The 20,257-nt window shown below is 35.0% G+C and overlaps 1 protein-coding gene across 3 annotated transcripts in view; it reads right to left on the bottom strand.

Moving 5' to 3' along the window:
• FMN2 (formin 2) overlaps positions 1-20,257 on the bottom strand; it is a 155,622-nt gene that overhangs the window by 83,013 nt on the left and 52,352 nt on the right. For all 3 annotated transcript variants that reach the window (XM_038130280.1, XM_038130282.1, XM_038130281.1), the window contains 2 exons: positions 19,707-19,851; positions 9,225-9,312 (listed from right to left, as the gene is read on the bottom strand). In XM_038130280.1, coding sequence (XP_037986208.1) covers positions 9,225-9,312; positions 19,707-19,851 — 233 coding nt within the window. The remainder of the gene's footprint in view (positions 1-9,224; positions 9,313-19,706; positions 19,852-20,257) is intronic.

The following is a 20,257-nucleotide window of genomic DNA, read 5'->3' on the forward strand; positions in this document are numbered from 1 at the left end:
GAGTCGTCTGACATCTGCAAAGGGAAGATTTGTATTTATTGGTGGGTGTAATGGCTGTTCCGAGTGGAACAGAAGGACGGTAATCAGCGTGACACTAATAATGTAAGGCTGTACGTGGTGCCATAAAGGGTTACACAGCAGAAGAGAGGCAGCGACTGCTGAAGGGAGCACTCATTAGCCGTGAAGGATAAAGCGATTGGGTGTAAAACATATACTGCGTTCCCTATGCAGGAAGTTCTCCTGAACAGAAAAAACACAATCTCTAAGTGCCGTCTTACAAATCACTCAACAAGCAGGTTTATAATGATTTCTAAATGGGATTTTACCATTTATGTGTGAGCCAGTATGCCACATAGTAAACATACTAGCGTAAGGTTTCATCTGTTAGCCATATTTCTTGAGCCATCGTTTGGATCTGAATTTTACGGCATCAGAGTTATTACTCAAAGCAGCTAGGCAGATTTACCAAAAGAGGAGAAGTAACGCTTGATGGACTTCTGAATAAAGTACAAAGCCTTTGGAGATGCCAAACCAGCCTTTAACAAAATTTCTCTATAGGATAAGGGAATAAGATTTTTAGGAATAACACCATAAATGTAGATTTTACAACCAGAAATTAGCTTAAAATGAAAGGATAGCTGAAGGGCTAAAGAAAGGTTGAAGGTCAGAAGAAAGCTTAAAGACACTTCATTAGAGCCACAGAGAAAAAAAAAAGTCAACTGATAAATTGAAATGCACCCTTTTCCCTCCCTTGTCTTTTCACAACCTCAATACTCCTCCTCCTCAAAAATCACATATATGGTTAAGTATAAGAGCATGGAGGACACCTGTAAATAAAAGATACTCTTCAAAAGTGGAAATCAGCCAAAGAAAACAAAAAGCAAAGTCTTGGAAGTTCAATGTAAATTGGACAAGAACAAAAAGGTCTAAACCAAACTTGCCAAATGCATAAAGCTAGTAATAAAACTGCTTTCAAACACATCACATGTATGAAGCCTGACAGGAAACAGCTGGGCATGCAGATAATCTGGCTGTAAAAAGAGCACAAAAGAAAGAGAATCAGAAAAGGTTAAACAAACTATTTGTGTAAGGATTCGCAACCACAGAAAAGGTCAAAGAGGTTCTCAGACAAGTTCTGTACTTCTCAAGTGATATGTTTTGGGCACTGTCTCAAATTGAACAAGCTTCAGAACATACAAATAAAAATTTTAAGAGGATTCCTCAGATGATACTGGAAACTACAAACCAGTCAGTCTGATTTTTATGCCTGGAAAATGCCTATGTGTTATACAGAAGAACAGGTTTTTTAAAGAACATACAGCTAAACCAATGTAATGAGAAAGCAAAGTAACACAATTTGTAGTAGGCACTCATGAGCAACAAACTAAGTAGTACTGCTTTAATGGAGTGTCCACAAAGGCCCACGTAAGAATCATCAGGTTAGTACTGAATTTGCAAAAGGCTCCTCACTATCCTTACCAAAGGTTTCAGAAAAATTTATGCTGTTGTGGTATAAGAGGAAAAATCTACTTGGATTGAAAGCACCCCCACCAACAGACCAAAAAAAAAAAACCCAATAAAACCCCCAAAACCTGCTCAAAAAAAAAAAAAAAAAAAAAAAAAAAAGTAAAATCAATTACCAAAATGAAAGATTAGATGTCGAAGTAGAAATTTGCATCAAACAAGCCTTACTAGGACTTCTACAGGTTTCTGTGCTGTTTAATGAACATGAGGCGTCAATGTTCTCAGATAGTAACTCCACTTAAAAGCTGACCACAAACACATATAAAAGGATCTCTCAAATATTCAGTGTCAATACATGCAAAGTAGATGGGAAAAAAAGAACCCAGACTGTAAAAGTCCTGTGATGCATACAGAATTAGCGACTGCTGCCCCAAAAAGACACTCAGATTTTTTTCATAGTTCCCTGAAAACATAAGCTCAGAAATCAGCAGCAGTGAAGGGCAAACAAAATATCAACAACAATACAGAAAAAAACAGAGCCTGAAAGAAGATGATGTGACCTCTTGGCACAGGCATATGGTGCACAAAGATCTTGACAGAAGCATGCAGAGCCAGTCAGTCACCTCCTTGTCAAATAGAAGAAAGAATCATGGACTGTAGAGTGGTGACAAGGAGAAATTAAAAGAACAGGTAACATGTATGAAAGCTGTTCCAAATCAACTTTTCAGTTTGAAGCAAACTACTGCAATAAGATAAGAGACCTACGAAAATTACATAATAAGCAGTCAAGTGCCACTCAGCTTTTTATTTTATGATTATCTAGAGAGGAGATCAGGTCCAAAGCTAGATAGATCTCCACTTGGTCAAATATAACATACAGTTTTAATTGATTTTTTAAAAAAGACAGATAAAAATACAGTTATAGGTACACTGAATGTTAAAAAAAAAGTTTTATCTAGTTTTCTTGCTATGATACTAGATCCCCATTTTAACTACCTTGTATTTAAATTGTTGGTAGCTATAGACATATTAATGACATTAATTTTTGAATGAAATTTTTTTCTATGTATTAATGTATCCAAATCTAACAAATGCATGAAAAATCACAAAAAAAACCTCTTGTGGCAAACCTCCTTTTCTTTTAAACCTTTTCATGTAATGAAAAAATATATAACTGTATTATTGGAAGTTCTCAATTAATAGGGATTTCTTAATTTTAATAATGCTAGAACCTCTATGTAGTTCAGCAATGTGAGTATGACCAGTGGAAAATACTTCTGCTATAAAAGAGACACAAGGTGCTCTTTTTCTCCCTCCTACCACCCAACTTTTACATGGTACTAATGCTAACAGCATGCATTTTGTGGCTTTTATGCTAAGAATTTTGTAATCATCCCCCTTTTGAGCGAGTACACAGTTCACAAATGAGAAATAACAGTACAGGTTGGTTTTTTTGGGAGAAAAGAACGTTCCTGAAACTTTCCTCTAACTTTCAAAGTTAGATCAGACTTGCAAGGAAAAAACCCATGGTTTCTACTGAAACAACAGACAGACAATGCTGTTACATTTTCTTACAAAACTTCTCTATTAAATTACATTCACATGTTCTCAACAAAAACAAAAATCTTTAATTATCCAAACTGTCCAATGTGGCAGTAATTAGTCTCTGCTGATTCAAATATTGTGAACAAAACTCAATATTATTTTCCTCATTTAAAACCCTAATCTTATGTTCTTTAAATTCATTTTGTATTACAGAAAAAAGGGTATAATTCTATAAATTTGTTTTTAAGTGTAAATGTCATATACCATGAAAGATTCAGTTCCTTGCTTGATGATACTAATATTTCTGTCCATTATCTTGATGTACTGTACATATATTAAAAGAAAATTATAATTGAAGTTGTATTTTTCCCATAAGCACTGTTGCTATTGCTTTTTAAACCTCTGGTCACTGTAAACTAAGTTTCAGAAAATCTCAGAAGGTAGAAAGAGGCCTAGAGGCATGCTTTAAATACTCAGGGATGGTTTTCAGGACCTTCATGCACAGCTCAGGGGTTTATGTCACATCCATTGGAAACTCCACTGGAAATTCTGCCTGTCCCCAAGGACTTTTGTTGTCCTTCCTCCCCAGCTGTGTCTGACAGGAGGGGCCAGACAAGGGCTCCAAAATCACTGCTCAATACAGAACACCGGGGGCATAATAACAGCATCAAAGCAATAGCAACATCTGCAGCAATACATATGTGTGGCACTCTGATTTAACACTAGCCTGTATTCTAGAAAAGTTATTTTGTGTATTCCTTTGTTTTGCTTCCCAATAATTTCCCAATAGGAGCTTGTAAAGTAATTATAAGTGAATAAAACATGTAAGGATACAATCTAACAGCAGGCATAATGTAATGAATATGGCAGCATAAAGTCAAAAAGAAATTGAGAAATAAGACTCAATTATGGTGTGAAGTTTTGAGGAAGTGCTAGTACACTAGACAAAAAACTGCTGAATCAAACCAATCTTTACTTGGGTGTGTCTCTGAAGAATCTAAATAGGTGTTGGAAAGGCCATCAGAGGGGAAGTTTAAACCATAATCTTTTAAGGTTTTGGGTGTTTGCACACACAATGTTTGATGAGGAAAAAAAAGAAACATTTAAAGAATTTAAATTCTCTACTAATAAACCTGAAGTGACAGGTAAAGTTTCAGACTTTGTGATTAACCTGCACTGATTGCAATAACTTTATCATTAATTTAATAAAGAAATACAGACTTGATGCCTAACAGAAAAAATGTCTGCATATCTTCCTACAGCCAGCATTCTCCCCCATAACTTAAATGGACAGAAATAACAATTTCGGGCAGCAGGTTTACTTACACTTACTAGTGTAACAATGGCCAGATAACTTGATCTAATCATGTGTTGTTTTGTCCTCATAACTTGTTTAATCAGTAAGATTATTTTTAGGAAGGTACTGAAATAATTGTGAAGAATGGGTACTATAAATGTCAAGTAATTGTGCTTGTGCACACATGTTGTTAGGATAAATAATGCTCAGATCACCTCTGGACTCTCTATAAAATAATCCAATCCTGAGTTTTATTTTCCAGATGTTCAGTCATTCTTTCCTGATTGCTCTCCATTTAGAGCGTCTCTTGGACCTAGACTACGTGATGGTTCAATACATTAATAATTTCTGCTCAGAACAGGAAATAGTGAAATAATAATGAAATAATGCAGTGTGAGAGACATTTTATCATCCTTCTCTAGTGAAATCATTTAGGTAAACCTCTGACAAAGTCTCTCCTTGCTCATCATTTCTGCATGTCAGCATGAGTGGTCAAGAAAGGAAACAAACCCAAGATTTTCTCTTGTTCTTTTGTCACTAATAGTCAAATACTAAGAATAAACATTTCTTTTTCTTGCTAACATTTAAAGTATGTTCACTTCCTGCACATCTGTCTTGAATTCAGGGCAGAAGATATGTTTGTTGTTCAAAATTGTACTGCTGTTAGCAGAACAAACTCTGCTGCAGATAGAACTTCCAGTAAAATAAACTCAAGCCCAGATTATAGGGTTGGTTTTTACCAGCTGTTAGGTGAATCTTCCTGCCCTTTCCGTAATTATTTTTCCTAGTTCATTCTTTTTTGAGGCCTGTAATAGACAGTGTCTTGGCCTTCCCTTTCTTTTCCCCCCTGCACATATCAGAGTGGGACAGGTAGTTCCATCAAATTCTGCAGACTACCAGTGTCTCAGAGAGAGGGAAAAAATGACTTATTAAATGAAGAAAATGAGAAGTCATCCAAAATTCAGAGGCATAAATCTCCAAACTACTTCCAAAAGAGCCAGGGCAACCACAAGGTGCTATGCAAACTTTTACAGAAAAATAGTTAAGAGTATTGTAGCAACCCAGTTCCTGTAGTGACAAACCTTGTTCAGAGAAACCTGATGAATAGGAAAAGATAACAGACAACTTCAAAAGACAAAGAACTGTATATGCCATTTTTGAGAAACTTTTATTTTCAACATTTACAAGGCATGCTTAGAACTCAGACAATTTTCATATGCCAAGGAATAATTTCCATACATGTAATAAATACTAGATTAAAATCTCACTGTGTAATAAATTTAATATTTAAGTGCAAAAAATACCCAATTTCCCTTTTTTTCCTGGCTGACATATTCAGTTTAATTCTTTCCTACTATTTTTATAAACACACAGAACATTTCGTTATTCTAACTGCACTTATTACCAGTTGTAAACACAGAGGAAAATACACTGTTTCTTTATAAATAAGGGGATTGGGGAAGGCACTGGCAATCTTATTATCTGCGCCATGGCTGCAATGTCAAACAGTTGCTATATTTCAAGTGCTGACAGGCAGCTTGAACAAAAACACCTTATTTACAAGACATAGTCCCTAAATACAGACACAGGCTTAATGTGCAACTATACTTTAATGTACAGGGTGCTCATCATAGGTCACTCTATACAGTTACACCAGAAACTTGTGCCCTAATCTGAGCACACTCTGCGTCTCTGAAGTGTTAAGAACCACCACCCCACCTCCCCCAGCCAAAAATGTTAGTGTTAGACCCCAAGTCTTTTCTCTAGGAAGAAAATCTGAACTATAAAGGAAAAAGAGGTAAGAAGTGCTTGTTTGGCATTTCTCATGTTTTGGCCATATCGCGCAGCCAAATACAGCAATATTTCCAGTGGGAACATAATACTGGATAAAGGATATTTGTGGTGGAGTGAAAACACAAAAGCAAGCAAAATTCCTGGATAAAGTGTTTTGCATAGTTGATAGATGATTGCAAAAAAACCCCAGGCATCAGTAAGACCTTGCGTGAAATCAGAGAAACCACGAGTACTCATTTTTATACTAATAACAGAGAAAGGGCACTGCAACTACAGAGACCAGCATTTCTTACAGTTCTAGCCTTGCCTGCATTAAATAGATGGGAGTTCTGTTAGGAATTAGAGTCTACTAAAAAAACCCACAACAACAAAAATTAACCTAGCAAACTTTGAAGCACTACTAGAAAGACACACTAGGGTACAGAACAAATGTGCTCTGATTATTGCAACTAATCCTTCCACACTGTAAAAATATTTTAAAAGCAGACAGGCTCTGAGCATTTGTCTTACTAAAGCTACTTCCAAAGCTGGAAGCAGACAAATGCAACTATGCAAGCAGACACTTAACAACCATACAATAAAAGAAAACTATTTAAGAGGTATTACATTATACTGATATCTTCTATTAAATGCCACATCTGATCAGATATGCAGACAATATTCTTGCAGACAGTATTTCATCTGTATTTTGTATCTTATAAAGCAAATAAAACTACACCAAAAACACCAACCAAAGAACAAAAATTTAACAAGACATGAAATACAACGTTTGACCAGGTCTCAAGCTATTTTAAGGTCTTCATCTAAACACAATCTGATTTAAAACTTGAAATTCTAAATTTATTAGGTGGATTAGTACCCAGCATGATAGTTTTCCCTTCTGTTCTTGTAGAACTTCAAAATTTTTCAGAAGCACCAGAAAAATGCAACACAGTAAGTAGCATGCAAAACAAGAAACGTAATATCACTCAGCACTGAAAGTTTCTCTCTCCTTCTGGGTGCCTTTCTGAGGCCAGTAAAAAAAAAGAAAAATATACCAAAAAACTTTTCTGTGATTTGCGTGAATACTGCATCCTAAAAGTATGCTTTATGTTTGATATAGGGAATATTTACAGGAAAGCTGTAAGTTACCTGGTACCACAATTGTCAGGAAGGGGGTGGGGGAAAGTTTTGTTTGACTGCATTCCTTATTTATGAAAAACAATTGCTTGTGGTGTACCGAGAATGGTGTAAATATATGTCAGTGTATATCAAACATGCAAAAACCTCAAGACCACTACTAAAAGGTTACTCCTGGGCTAGGGGACAAAAAACACTGATCACATTTTTTGCTGTATTCATTGTCATGCAACTTAAATATTAAAGATGCAAATACATCATCTGACTGTTTTTGTTAGTGCTGGCACTCGATCATTATTTGAATTTTTGTTAGTACTTTCTTGTGAGTATGTTCAAATTGTAGCAGAAAATCCTAAATGTTATAACCCTCAAAAATATGTAAAACCTTTATTTTTAATAAAAAACTAACAACGTTGCATACATAAAGGTAAGGATAAATACTTGGGGTTTTAATTCTATAATTTCTGCATGGGCTCTCTGGTTAGATCACTCAGAGACCTCTGCATGGAGTGACTGATGCCAGAAATACTTCTGGGCAATATCTCTATTTTCCTTGCCCCCACCATGCAAATATTTCCTGCTCCTCACCACATTTTCTCCATGCCTATTTTATGTTCTAAAAAAAAAAAAAAAAAAAAAAAAAAAAAAAAGACTTCAAGACTTCTAGCACCAATCATTTTCACAAATTCCCACACCAGAACAAAGTTTTCTTGTGTTTGTTTAATCACTTCTGCACAGCAAGGGAATAAAAGAACTATTAAATTCCCTTTTGCAAAGGCTTTTAGTTTTAGAAAATAGCTATTGAAAGAGGAATATACAAAATCTGCACACAGCTCTAGATGATCATGTGTGCTTAATATCGTAATAGGATAAAGGTTAAGAATAATATTGTTTGACCCCTTCAACTACTGACATTCATGCCATGTTATTGTTAGTGTTGCATGTTAAGCAAGCAAATTTTCAATGAACTTGTGTTGGCTTTACCACAGACACAGATGTTAGGCGGACTCCTTTTTTCATAAGGTTCTCATTATTAACTGAAACCAAGTTGAATATTTGACTGAAGGAAAGGACCATATCATTGTTTTCAGATTTTGCTCTATGACTTAACTGAACTACATCTGCCAGCTTTGGAAATACCAAGTACTTCTTGGCGCCAGCACTGGCGCCTTGCTCTATGACTACCATCTTAAGTGCTTCAGCTTGAGGAAGTCTAGTAACCATCAAAACAGTTTAATAAAACCTTAAAACTGTGATTACGAGTTACTCACCAGCTGACAGAGTCCTCTCAAATTTGTTCTATTTATGAATAATTTTGCAAAATAAGCAAATCATAGTAAACTGAATGCATGGCCATAAATATGTAGCCTAGAAAGTTCACAAGATGTTTTTGTGATTTATGAAGTCTGTGTTGTACTTGAAACCACATTTATTTAATAGATAGGCTGGCACTTCACAGGATAATTCAATCTGCTTCAAATCTATCCAAAGCCTTTGGGAAACATAAGGGATGCTCTGAATATAAATGCAATTCCACTTTTCACCTTTTTGCACTACTGTCTCTTAGCATAAATGTGAAAAGTATTACACTCCCCTGGAAGATCTCGCTTTGTAAAAAATGCTTTTGCAGATGAAAGAACGCCACAGTTTGGGCTAACCCAAATATAGGAACTGTTTTATAAAACAAATAAATTAAACACTATAATTCACTTTTCTGGATACATCCCAAGGTTATCTGAACTAAAATTAACAACACATCATTCCTTCTTCATAAAAAAACAGAAAAACAAAAAAAACCCCAAAAATCAAAGTAACTATATTATATACCACTTATACAGCTGATGCTGAAAGGGGAATATAAATGCCAGAACAAGCTATTTTCACAAAAAATAGTGTAAAAAAGGCCTTATATTAATTTATTTTATATATAAAAAGATATAAATATTTAGCATTTCCAGATGACTAATTATGTGATCTGAGAATAATCAATACTTATTTCACTTACCATGCTGAATGTCCTTCATGTCTAAATGAAGGCTAGACATTAATATTCCAACAGCTTGAGATCTTTTGTTACTTAACAACTTGACAACCTGCCAAAAGAAACACAAGTATTATTATATTATGCAGGATAATACACAAAATATTTTGCATTACTAACAACATATTCAAGAAATAGTTCTTTGTAGTCTATATACATTTCCAAAAATGAGCAAGTTTATTATTCTTAAAGTTTGCTTCTGCTGTATAAACCCATTACAAGTGTATGTAACTTTATCACCTAGTTGAATTTAATCCTAAAAGGTTCCCTTAGTCTTCCTTTTTCATTAAAATGCACACTCTCTTTCACACTGATGTTACTAAGTGTATGAAAAACACTGTCAAATAAAAAAATTCCAACTGCGTCTATCTTGGAATTGCTTTGGTTTCCAAAACCACACAATGATTTCCATCTTTGATGTAAGTTAAAACTGTGAGAATTTGTATTTTATTTGAATGTTTGACGTAGTAGGCGCCAATATGAATTTTATTTTAAAGTCAAAATAACCACGTACACATTGGGGTTTTCTTTGATCAGTTTAAGGATTATAAAAGGTCACAAAGCTTTTTTGTTTCCAAAATAGAAAAAAATACCCAAAATCAAGCCATCAAAATGTCTTGCTTTAGGGGGTTAAAATCAGTGATTAAAATTGACTTTCATACATGTTGGTTTTGCAATCATAAGAGCAGCATGTAATTCACAGACTATCTTTCAAAGGACTCTAAGTTGTTTGAATTCAACTTGATGTAAATTTTATATCATTGTTAGGAGAAACAAGTAATGCCAGAAAAGGACTCTTATCTGTAAAATGACATGATTCTAGATGAAATAATTTTCAACTCCAGGATTCAATCATTGCATAGAAGAAATAGGTTAATATTTACTCTACATAAGTTGCCGAGTTTTACACTGTACTAATCACACTGATAAAAACCTTTGTGAGTCACTTGGAAGGAAAAAGAAAAGACTGATAATTAAAACTGTTAGTTTATGTCAGGAAGCATATACATATTTTTTTAAGTTACAGTGTAGCGCCAGGAGGCTGTATCATCTACAGCCACACTGGCAAAATTATTTAAAAATTAACAGAAAAGAGATTAGAAAAAGCAGAATTAGGTTAGCTAGAGTAAAGAATTTAATGAACCAATTCACATCTTAAAACCTCAAAAAATTACTCAGAAGATATTTGCCCTGTGATTCACTGATTCATTGCCAACTTTGATTCACTCACACTTTCAGATACAGGTCTGTACACTGATGTTTGAGCAGCAGAAGAGAACGATAAACCTAACCCTGAACTCTGCCATTGGAACTACTTAGGAAAGGAAACTTGAGAAACTCACTGTACTTACAGTATAGGTTTTCTGAGGATGTGGTTGGCTGGCAAACTGTTTAGTTTTATTTTTTCCCTTCTTAAATCTTCATAACCATTGATTATGAAGATATTTTATCCCCCTTTTCTCACAGATGTCAAACTAGCAGCAGTGGAGTGAAAATGCAGCTGTAGAAGCCCTGAAGATAAGGGACTAATGTCTGTATCTCAAACATGAACAGCCAGATCGCTGTTCTGCCAGCCAAGGATCCTTGGTAATAACATGCTGTGAAAAGTAATAGGATGTGGCTGGAGAAGGGGGCCTTACAGGGGCAGGGCAGCAGTTTTCTGGGACAGAAATCCTTGTTCTGGCTCCTGGAGATAAGCACAGCCTGGTACAGTGCACATGCAGGAATGAGGTTGTGAAAAAGGATTGCTGACCAAGAGCCAACCCAGTAGAGGGGGATCAAGACACCAGAGACCCCCTGAAGACCTCCAACCCATTTCCAGAAAGGTCTAGAGGAATGAACTGTGCATGATAAATGATTTGCATGGAAAGCAAGAAACTTATCCATAATTAAGTACCCCCATGAAGCTCAGGTATACATGTCCCAGGACTCTGGACATCCCATTAGCTGGATCGACCCTGGAGCAAGGACTGGTGATCTTTGTCCCTCCCTCTCTCCAGTTTCTCTCATTCACTCTACCTCTTTATTCAAAACTCATCACTGTACTTATACTGGAAAATAAGGGAATAACATATCAATTTCCTTCACAAGTGTATAATTTGCTGATAAAATTCTGTAAGCTTTTACAGACCTTCTCGCTTTTATCATTTCTTGTTGACCATGAGCATCTGCACACCTGTGTGTTCCCTTCTCTTTTGGGGTGGGATGTCTCAACAGCAAAAATACTGCTCATTAACCAAAAATTTTAGCATTGGAAAGCAAGTATATCATAACTGATGTTCACAAGGTTAAAGATCTAAATTCAAGGCAAGGCTACTCACATCACCTCTAAAAATTAGCAAGAAAGCCCTATGTAACTTTTTAACCCATGTAATATATTATTTGGAATTTAAAACTAGGATACGATAATCAGATTTTTTTTGGAATTCAAATGTAAAATGAATGTGATTCAGAAAGATGCAATTAGGATAACCTGCAATAGTCTTCTAATAGGCTATAATCACTCTAAATATTTTTTTAAATGGAACAAAAATTTCATTCAAGCCTGGAACTGAGATAAAGCTGGGTCAATACAAGATTTTCTTCTTGTAAAGAGAAGCTGTTATTGATTTATTTCTTTGCAGCTACAAAAGGATTACAAAATAAAGCAGGTCTTGAGTAGCAAGGTATAGATCAAATCTTTCCAACAATTAATTTGCAATCTGTAATAGCAACCAAACAAGTATTTCCCATTCTATCAAAAAAAAAAGAGTGTGTATGAAATTTCAAAAAAAACATAATTTCTTCAACTGATGTTGCTACCAAACCATACTTGCAGGAAAGGCAGAGCAACAAAAGAAACAAAACACTATGTAATGTAAAAAAAGTTCACCCTAAAGTTGTGTATTCCAAAAACATTGAAGAAACTGAATTTGCAAAGATGATGTTGGGGCAACTGTTGATTTCCGCTCCTATCGTTATCGCTCAAGTCCAAACCATCTTGTATTAATATAGTGTTGAGTCCTTTGCATATAGTGAGAGTCCTTTGTTGCCTTTATTTTGAACTAGAAAACTATCCCAAAGCTGACAAATAAAGTGAATTAAAAATCAAGTGCAAGCTAATCACAAAAGTGCTATCAGAAAACAACAGTCACACAAAGTGGCAAGAGCTCACCAGAAGTAAGCTTGTATGTTTTCTGTCCCTTAGATTCTGCAAAAATGGAGTAGAAATGGAACTGATGTAGGATTCTATGTTATCGAGGAGTAAAACAAAACAAAAGAAGACAATCGAGAGTAAAATAGCTTTGTGAAGTGGTCTCCCACTCAAAACTGCAAAACCAACTGCAAACAGGTGTGAACCTACCTAGAACCAACTTGACCTTTCCAAAGGAAGCAGAACTACACTGTTCCCTCTCAGAGGCCCAAAGAACATGGATGAGTTGGAGTTTGATATTGGGAATCTCCCACATCTAATTCTTCACCCATGTACTATTATATTTTCTTCAAATTGTGAAATTAGAGTTTCTATCTTCCATCAGAATTCTAAAGCTCAGAGAGCTACTAAGATCAAGCTTACAAACACAACAAGCAAATCAACACTAGAGAAAAAAGAAGCAAATAAATTAACTATGTTGTTGTCATGCAGGCTAGAACATGATTCCTGTCCAGGGGGCAGGACCAGACTTAGCGACCTAGTAGATCCTTTCAAGTCCTGGCTTAAAAGTCAGCAGGAAAAAAAAGCTGCTTTTTCTGAAAGTGTGGTGATAGGAGAATAATTAGTTGCTGAGTGCCACGTCTTGACAGTGATTAGAAGCAAAATATAACCAAAAAAACACTGTCCACATGAAGAGTAAGTTATCTTTGCTGCCAAAATTCTGAACCATGATGATATCAAAAGGGTGACAAAGAGCATGACTGTAAGGTGAATGGGTGCAGAACAGCAATAGATAAAGCAGTTTCACATAGCAGCTACCAGCTTTCCCTGGATTTATTTAAAATGTAGGGTTCATGTCAACTTTTATACTAATCTCTATTATGCTGTTCATTCCCATTCCAGTCAATTGCATGAATACTAGTTTCCTCCAATAGAATGGATGTAACAATACAACACTAATTCAGAAAATATGAATATTAGCATAAATGCCTAAAGCAATTCCCACATTTAAAAGTAAAACAATAAAATAAATCAGCTGCATAGTCTGGGCCTACAGGCCACAGACAAGTGACGCCATTTAAAGGCAGAACAACAAAAGTTCGATAAATCCAATCTCTGCAAGATCTAAAGCCTCAGACACAATACACAGCTCCTTTTTAGTCTGGATTCTGGACCTCTGCGTTAAACAAGTTTTAAAAAAATAAATAAAAAGGAAGCTAGAGATATTATCTGCAGCCTGAAGTCTAGGACAAACTTTCTAATTCTTGAGTGGTCCTCATTGTTGAGCATTAACAAACTACATGCCAAATTTGTTACTGATTGTTTAACCCAAGCAAAAACAGTCAAAGATATATTTAGTGAAAGGTAATGCAAGACATATGTTTGATGAGAACACCAAAGCAACAAATATGGAGATTCCTTTTCTCCAGAATAGTATTTAGTAAATGCATGGAATTTTTCAATGATTCTTGCTTTCTATTTCTGATTTTGAGCATTGAGAAAAATTATCCCAAAGTTCTCACTGGTTAAGAAAAACTGCTGTACATTACACGAAGTCACATCCAGGAAACCCCAAGTTACAAAGACCCATTGCTCATGCACATTGCAGGGAAGAGGCAGACACAACAATGTTCCAAATCAAACGTTAGGAGACAGGATTAGGGCAGTAATACAGCCACCTTCTCACCAGGCACCATGACAAGTCTTTTCTGCAGATTCAAGTGAATTCCAAGTGTAAAATGGGCAATCACAGAACTGGACCCATCATATCTTTCCCACGTATATCCTTCTTATAGGTGTAACAGAATAACATACTCTTGCAGGTGGGGGATTTTTATGTGTGTTGTGGGTTTTAGTTAACTCTTTGTTTGCCTTATTTTAAAAGTCAATTCAGAAGTAACTTCTTGCTAGTAATGGCAACTGTGAGAGTGGAAACAGGGATTACTTCAAGTAGTGTGGTCACTTTGGTGTAATAGGAGATAAAAAAATTTCCTTAATATCTGCAAAATACCCTTAACCCCCAAACCAACACCCAGTCCCAGCTGTCTAACAATATATCCATGCTGATGGTAATGATTTAACTGAACTCACAGAGCATCAATAACAAATCCTAATTTTCAGCATCTCTCTGTCTCCCATCCTAACCAAAATGGAAAATCCCCTCTGGAAATGAGCTAGTTTCTTTACTCACTGAAGAATTTCATAATCTATATCTTTCTCTCTCTCATATAATTTTAGGTGTAAGTTGTTGACATGTTATGCAAATTGGTGAAGTCAAGCAGCCATGTCTGAAACTTTATGCTTGAGGGTAGCGATGAAACATAATATTTACTTTTTGTGCATTTTCTCTATTAACCTGTTGTGTTATTTCATAAATAAAGCTTTTACTAATATGGATGAGAAACAAATAATGTTCTTTTGTGCAATTTTAGCACTAAAATAGCACTGTTTGAAAGTAACATCATAAAACTATTACTGTAGGAATGATGTTTTACTAAGAGATTGTTACCCCAGTTAATATTCATAATTTATGATATTAGGTGAGAAAAATACTTATAGTGCTTAAATTCAGTTACAAATTAGTTAAGTTGGATATGGAACACATAAGCATTGCGTTCCTCAACAGGAGGCTGAGCAATAGTAAAATGTCCCTTACTAAAAAACAAGAACCACATTCTAATTCTTAGGACTGGAGTGGCATTTTAGTTCCAGAAGTATTCTCTTCCTTCTTTATGTCCAACTTAAAATTCAAATATCCTGAAATCATAATCTAAACCGTTTCATTGGTACATCTTTTATGCACCTAAGGCTTTTGAAACCAAATGAAATTTTAGCAACCTACTATTTATATTCTGGGATGGAAACAGTGTTTAAAATATTAATGTCAATAGATTCATAGTGGACTTTCCACATGAGAAAATCTTTAACATTTTTTTCATTTGCATGAGAGATTATAAGCACATGGTCTGTGATTGAAAAGTTCATTGCAGTGACTTCAATAATATTTTCCAAAAGTACAGTTAGAGGGTTACCAATAAAGTTTCTAAAATGAATGTTCAAAAGTTAGGGGAGGAAGTAACCTATGCAAGTCAGCTCAGTCCATTCTATATCCTTGTTATGCTGACCGATATCAAGGTTTTCTGATTATGTACCATTTTTCCAATAAACTCATTCAATATACACTGGTCAATGTTTGCCATGCAAGTATATTCTTAATATTGAGAATAAATATGAGAACTATCATGAGAGTATTTTCATAAGCCTTAATCATAAGACCATTTTCTTCCTCCTTTACTAATTACTTGTGTTTTAAGTGCTGCAACAATTTGTATAAAGCAATTTCTGACACAGGTAACAGCTTAATTTAATAAGTAATCATTATGGACTGTGCTAATTTCACGCAGATGACACGAGCTATGGAAAAGGTTCTATGAAAAAGACTTCCCAGCCACATAATCCAAACTTCTATTGGAACTACATGGCACAGCTGAACAAGACACAAGAATGAGTTTTACCCTCTGCTTAGATCAAACATCACAGGTTTGATTAGATTGACAATTTGGTTTAAAGGATCACCCAGATCAGAAACACATCAGTCTCACAAAAGGTTTCTGAGTGAAGTTGCTTTAGACAGAAGAAGAGGTGACACAGAATCACAGTTAATATGCTCTATATATTCAGCTGTCAGATCTCAGTTATTTACTCCTTCCCCAGTTACTTTTCTTAATCTTCCTTTGCCTCCCTCTTCTTGGCTCCTGTTTTCCAAACTACCAGTAAAAAGTCAGAGAAAAATCTTCAGGATTATAACTGAAGTCCCTCCTAAGCAACAGGAACAGACCTATAACCTGTAGAGTGTCAAAATTCAAGACACCCTTTATACAGCTAAAAATATAAATGTAATAAAATTTCCCCATAATTCAAGTCTTGGAAACTATGCGGACGTGAGCAAAAGCAGACTTCTTTCCTTTCTTAACATTGGAAAAATGAAGGAGACACAAACTGGGGGAAAAAACCCAACCCAACAAAACTTGCAGTCTAAAGAGCTAAACTTTGGTAGTGTTATAATAGGGACTTCTAATCAAAGTCAGACCACTTTAATAGGTAGTAATGGCAGCCCCACCTACAATATAGCCTATAAAGGACTTTCTTTGAAGATTTAGTAGGGATTCCCGTTGAGTGAGCGTGCACACATTTACAGCAGCTGAGAATTTGATATATATGCATTAACAGAGCAAAATAAATCACAGTTTTTGCCATAGCACCAAATAAGAGGTGGCAAGAATAAAATCAGCTGCATTCACAAATAAATAATAACACTTCATTCCTTCTCTTTCTTTAAAGTTCTGGAATGGATTTTAGTGAAGCCTTCATTCAATAGGTATAATATTGATTTTTTTAAAGCTTTAGAGATTTATGTTGTATTACTTGCAGATGATCATGCTGAGAAAAAATTACAGCCAATAGCTGGGTAGTTTGAAATTGACTCATTCATTAACAAAGAACCCCAATCAACCCAGAGCAATAATTTTACCACCTAAAAAGTACTCACTATTCAGAAATAATTTTATAATTCCTATCTATATACATACACAACAAACATATGCATACAATCTATGGCTTAGACAATGAAAGCCCTGTGTGCAGAACGGCAGTGTACGTAAAAATCATTAATCTTTCACCCAGTAAAACATCCCAAAACTATCAAATCTTTCTACAGATTAGCTAGAATTCTCCCTCCTGCCATCTGCAAAAATACATTTTTATTTCAGCTTGCAATAAAAACAGTTTTATTAAAATCATATGATTATGCATATGAAATACTTTATGCATTTGAAAGTTATCTGCACATTTTTTCATTAGTACTATTTCCAGTGTAGCCAGTGCTTTACATCCAATCCATCTAAGCAATACATTCACTCAGCAGGCCCTGCTCATCAACACAAGGAGCAAAAACAATTGCCAGACAAGAACTTTTTGGGAGAGCAACAGAATGAGAGTCCTGGTTCTGTTCTGTACAGTGCTTCGTCATAGTTCAACAGGTGACAAAAGACATCTGCTTTGCATAACATGTTCCTGTAAAAATCACTACAGAAACACCATTTGTAAGATCTTTACAACACCCGTAACTATCATAGAAGCCATGTTAGTCAGTAAGCACTTAAACAGCACTTGGTGCTCCCTGTAAAAAACATACTGGTGGAATTACAGCCATGCTTTCCCACAACTAACTGTTTCTTCTCCTAAACATGGATAAGGCTTCATTATCCAAGTGTTTACTGCACTATTGATTAAGAGAATTCTAAAATAATGTCCTGCATTCCAAATTATTGAGAGGGTGTACATGGAATATATTTGTGAAGCTGATCTATTTCAATTGTCTTGTGGCAATACTCTGAAAAGCCCTAACTGGATTCTCACACATTAGTATTTAACTTTGGCATCTGCAATAAATGATAGGTCTAACCAAAGTTCTAATGAAAGCCTGTTTATCTGTTTAGTCAATCTTTTCTCCCCAGATACTACAATTCAACAAGCCAGACTTCTCTCTTAGGCAATTTCTTTCTATTTTTGAGAGCAGTACATTTGTTTGATTATCAGAGGAAGAGAAACAGAATTATCTTCTGTGAATTAAGGTGGCTCATAGGAATGTTTGTCCTAGGTGACAGTAACTACTTGATTGCCTTAAACTTTGTGGAAATTTCTGTCAGAAAAAACTTGTTCTTTTCAAAGAAGTTAAGAACAATCAGTTATTTTATTTAGCTTTCACTACATATTTTTTAACTTACTGACAACAGATCTAAATTTATGGCATGGCAAGAAAAATGAATATTTATTATTAAAATCCACATCTAATAATAATCACTGTCTGTCTCTGAGCTCTTTTTATGTTACAGAAGTAAACAGCCATGAATTTCCTCTCTGCTGGGAGATGTTCATCACCAAATCTTATGAAATTTCAGGGACACATAGCATCACTTTTGCATTCCTTTTTTTACTTAAACAACTATGATAGTAATTAAGCTAAGAAAAACCATTAAAAATGGCTTTTTCTAGAAGGAGGAAAGAGGAGCAAAGGTCTTGCACTTTGGAGATTTACTGCAGGACAGCAAGATAGCAATGGAATCTTACATTTCTTCCCATCTCAGTTAGTACAGCCTAGTGCAGCACAGTGGTATGTGTGTTTGCACTATCCTTTCCACCCATCCATCCATCCATTTTATCCAACATCTCAGGATAACCATCCTACCTTCATTACCAGTTCTTTTGCCTGCTGCAAGCTGTTGGCACAGTAAAGCACCTGACCAAAATGTGTCTATGGGGGCAAGATCTCCAGAACCAAGAGGCAGAGAGCTAATAGTTCATATTCAGATCTGAGGTCCAGTGAATAGAGATTTTAAAGAATTCCACTTCGTATCCCATGTTGGAATAAAGTCTTGTACAGCACTAACCTGCATGTCAAATGATGATGGAAAGATCTGCCTAGCTTTGAATTGAGTACAGGAACATGAGACCAAGATAAAAAAAGAACTTCAATGGCTTTTTAAGAACCCACATAAGACCATCCCCCTCTCTGACCGGAACGTTTAAATAAAAATTGCTTAGCATACCACCACAATTTGATTTTTACACAGACACCAAGAAGATTACAGTCCAATAGTCATGTAAACATTCAGATTAAATTCTTTTACTCTGGGGTTTAAATTTCTACATTTTAAAGTATTCTTCCCATTTTTATTATATTGAACACCATTCTGTCTCAAGAAACCAGTTTGATTAATGTTGGATTTTTCCCAGCTGCGCTTATCATTTACTGTCTATATAAACTTCATATTCTTTATATACATAAACACAACACAAACCTAAAACCATTCTGATTGGTATAACACTAGGAATTAGATTCTGAAGCATAATTTTTCTCTGAAGTCATAGTACTTCATATGCAACTCATTATTTAATGTATAAAATTAATCAGAATAATATATATACTACTCCTTGCACATCTGCAGTCAATTTCAAAGCATCATATATGCACCTAATTATTTTAGTATTATTTTTGTTAAAGTGGATAAAGCAAAGATATTTTTAAAAAATACATAATTGAAAAGTAATTTATAAAAAAAGAAATCTTCAGCCTTTAATACGTACAGCTTTGAAATACATCCTACATTCTCTCCTTCTCTTATTTTTCTATAGTGTGTATTTATATATGGCAACAATTCCACACCAGACATAATTCACCTCAGCTGCATGCAAAAATCTGTCTTTATGTAAAAAACAGCCTAGAAAAGATCTGAAATTAAATGAGTACTCACTTGTTTAGTCTTTGTTTTTGTAATGGTGTCCGAAATGGGTTTCTTCCTCTCTTTAACAGCTGTTTTAGAAAACAGTTCTTCAAACTCATGATAATCTATGGAAGGCTCTTCAATTTTTTCCCACACAAGTGAAGCACTAGAATCTCTAAAGTTAAGCAAAAGACCTATGTAGGGCAATGTCAAACTAAATAAGGTCATAAATGGAGGAATTAAAAAAAATAAAATAGCAGCAATTTATAAGTTGTTGCCTAAATTCTACTAGCAGCATTCTAATAAAAACTACTGTTGATTCTTCCTCAAACTTCTGGGTTTTCTTCTTTTTTCATGTGTGATACTGTCAGGCTTATTTATATTCATCCACTCTACATGCCTAGGAATAGAAATAGGCTGTATATAGGCTGTAAAATGTACAGACATGGACAGGAAGAGAAGTAGAAATAGATGGTTATTTACTGACCACCTGTGCAATAGTGGCAAGAGCTTCAGAAGAATAAATTCATCATTAAATAACAGCAAATGGGTTTTATAATTACTCAGAGATATAAGAAAAA

Source organism: Motacilla alba, chromosome 3, assembly GCF_015832195.1.
Source record: "Motacilla alba alba isolate MOTALB_02 chromosome 3, Motacilla_alba_V1.0_pri, whole genome shotgun sequence".
Classification (NCBI taxonomy): domain Eukaryota; kingdom Metazoa; phylum Chordata; class Aves; order Passeriformes; family Motacillidae; genus Motacilla; species Motacilla alba.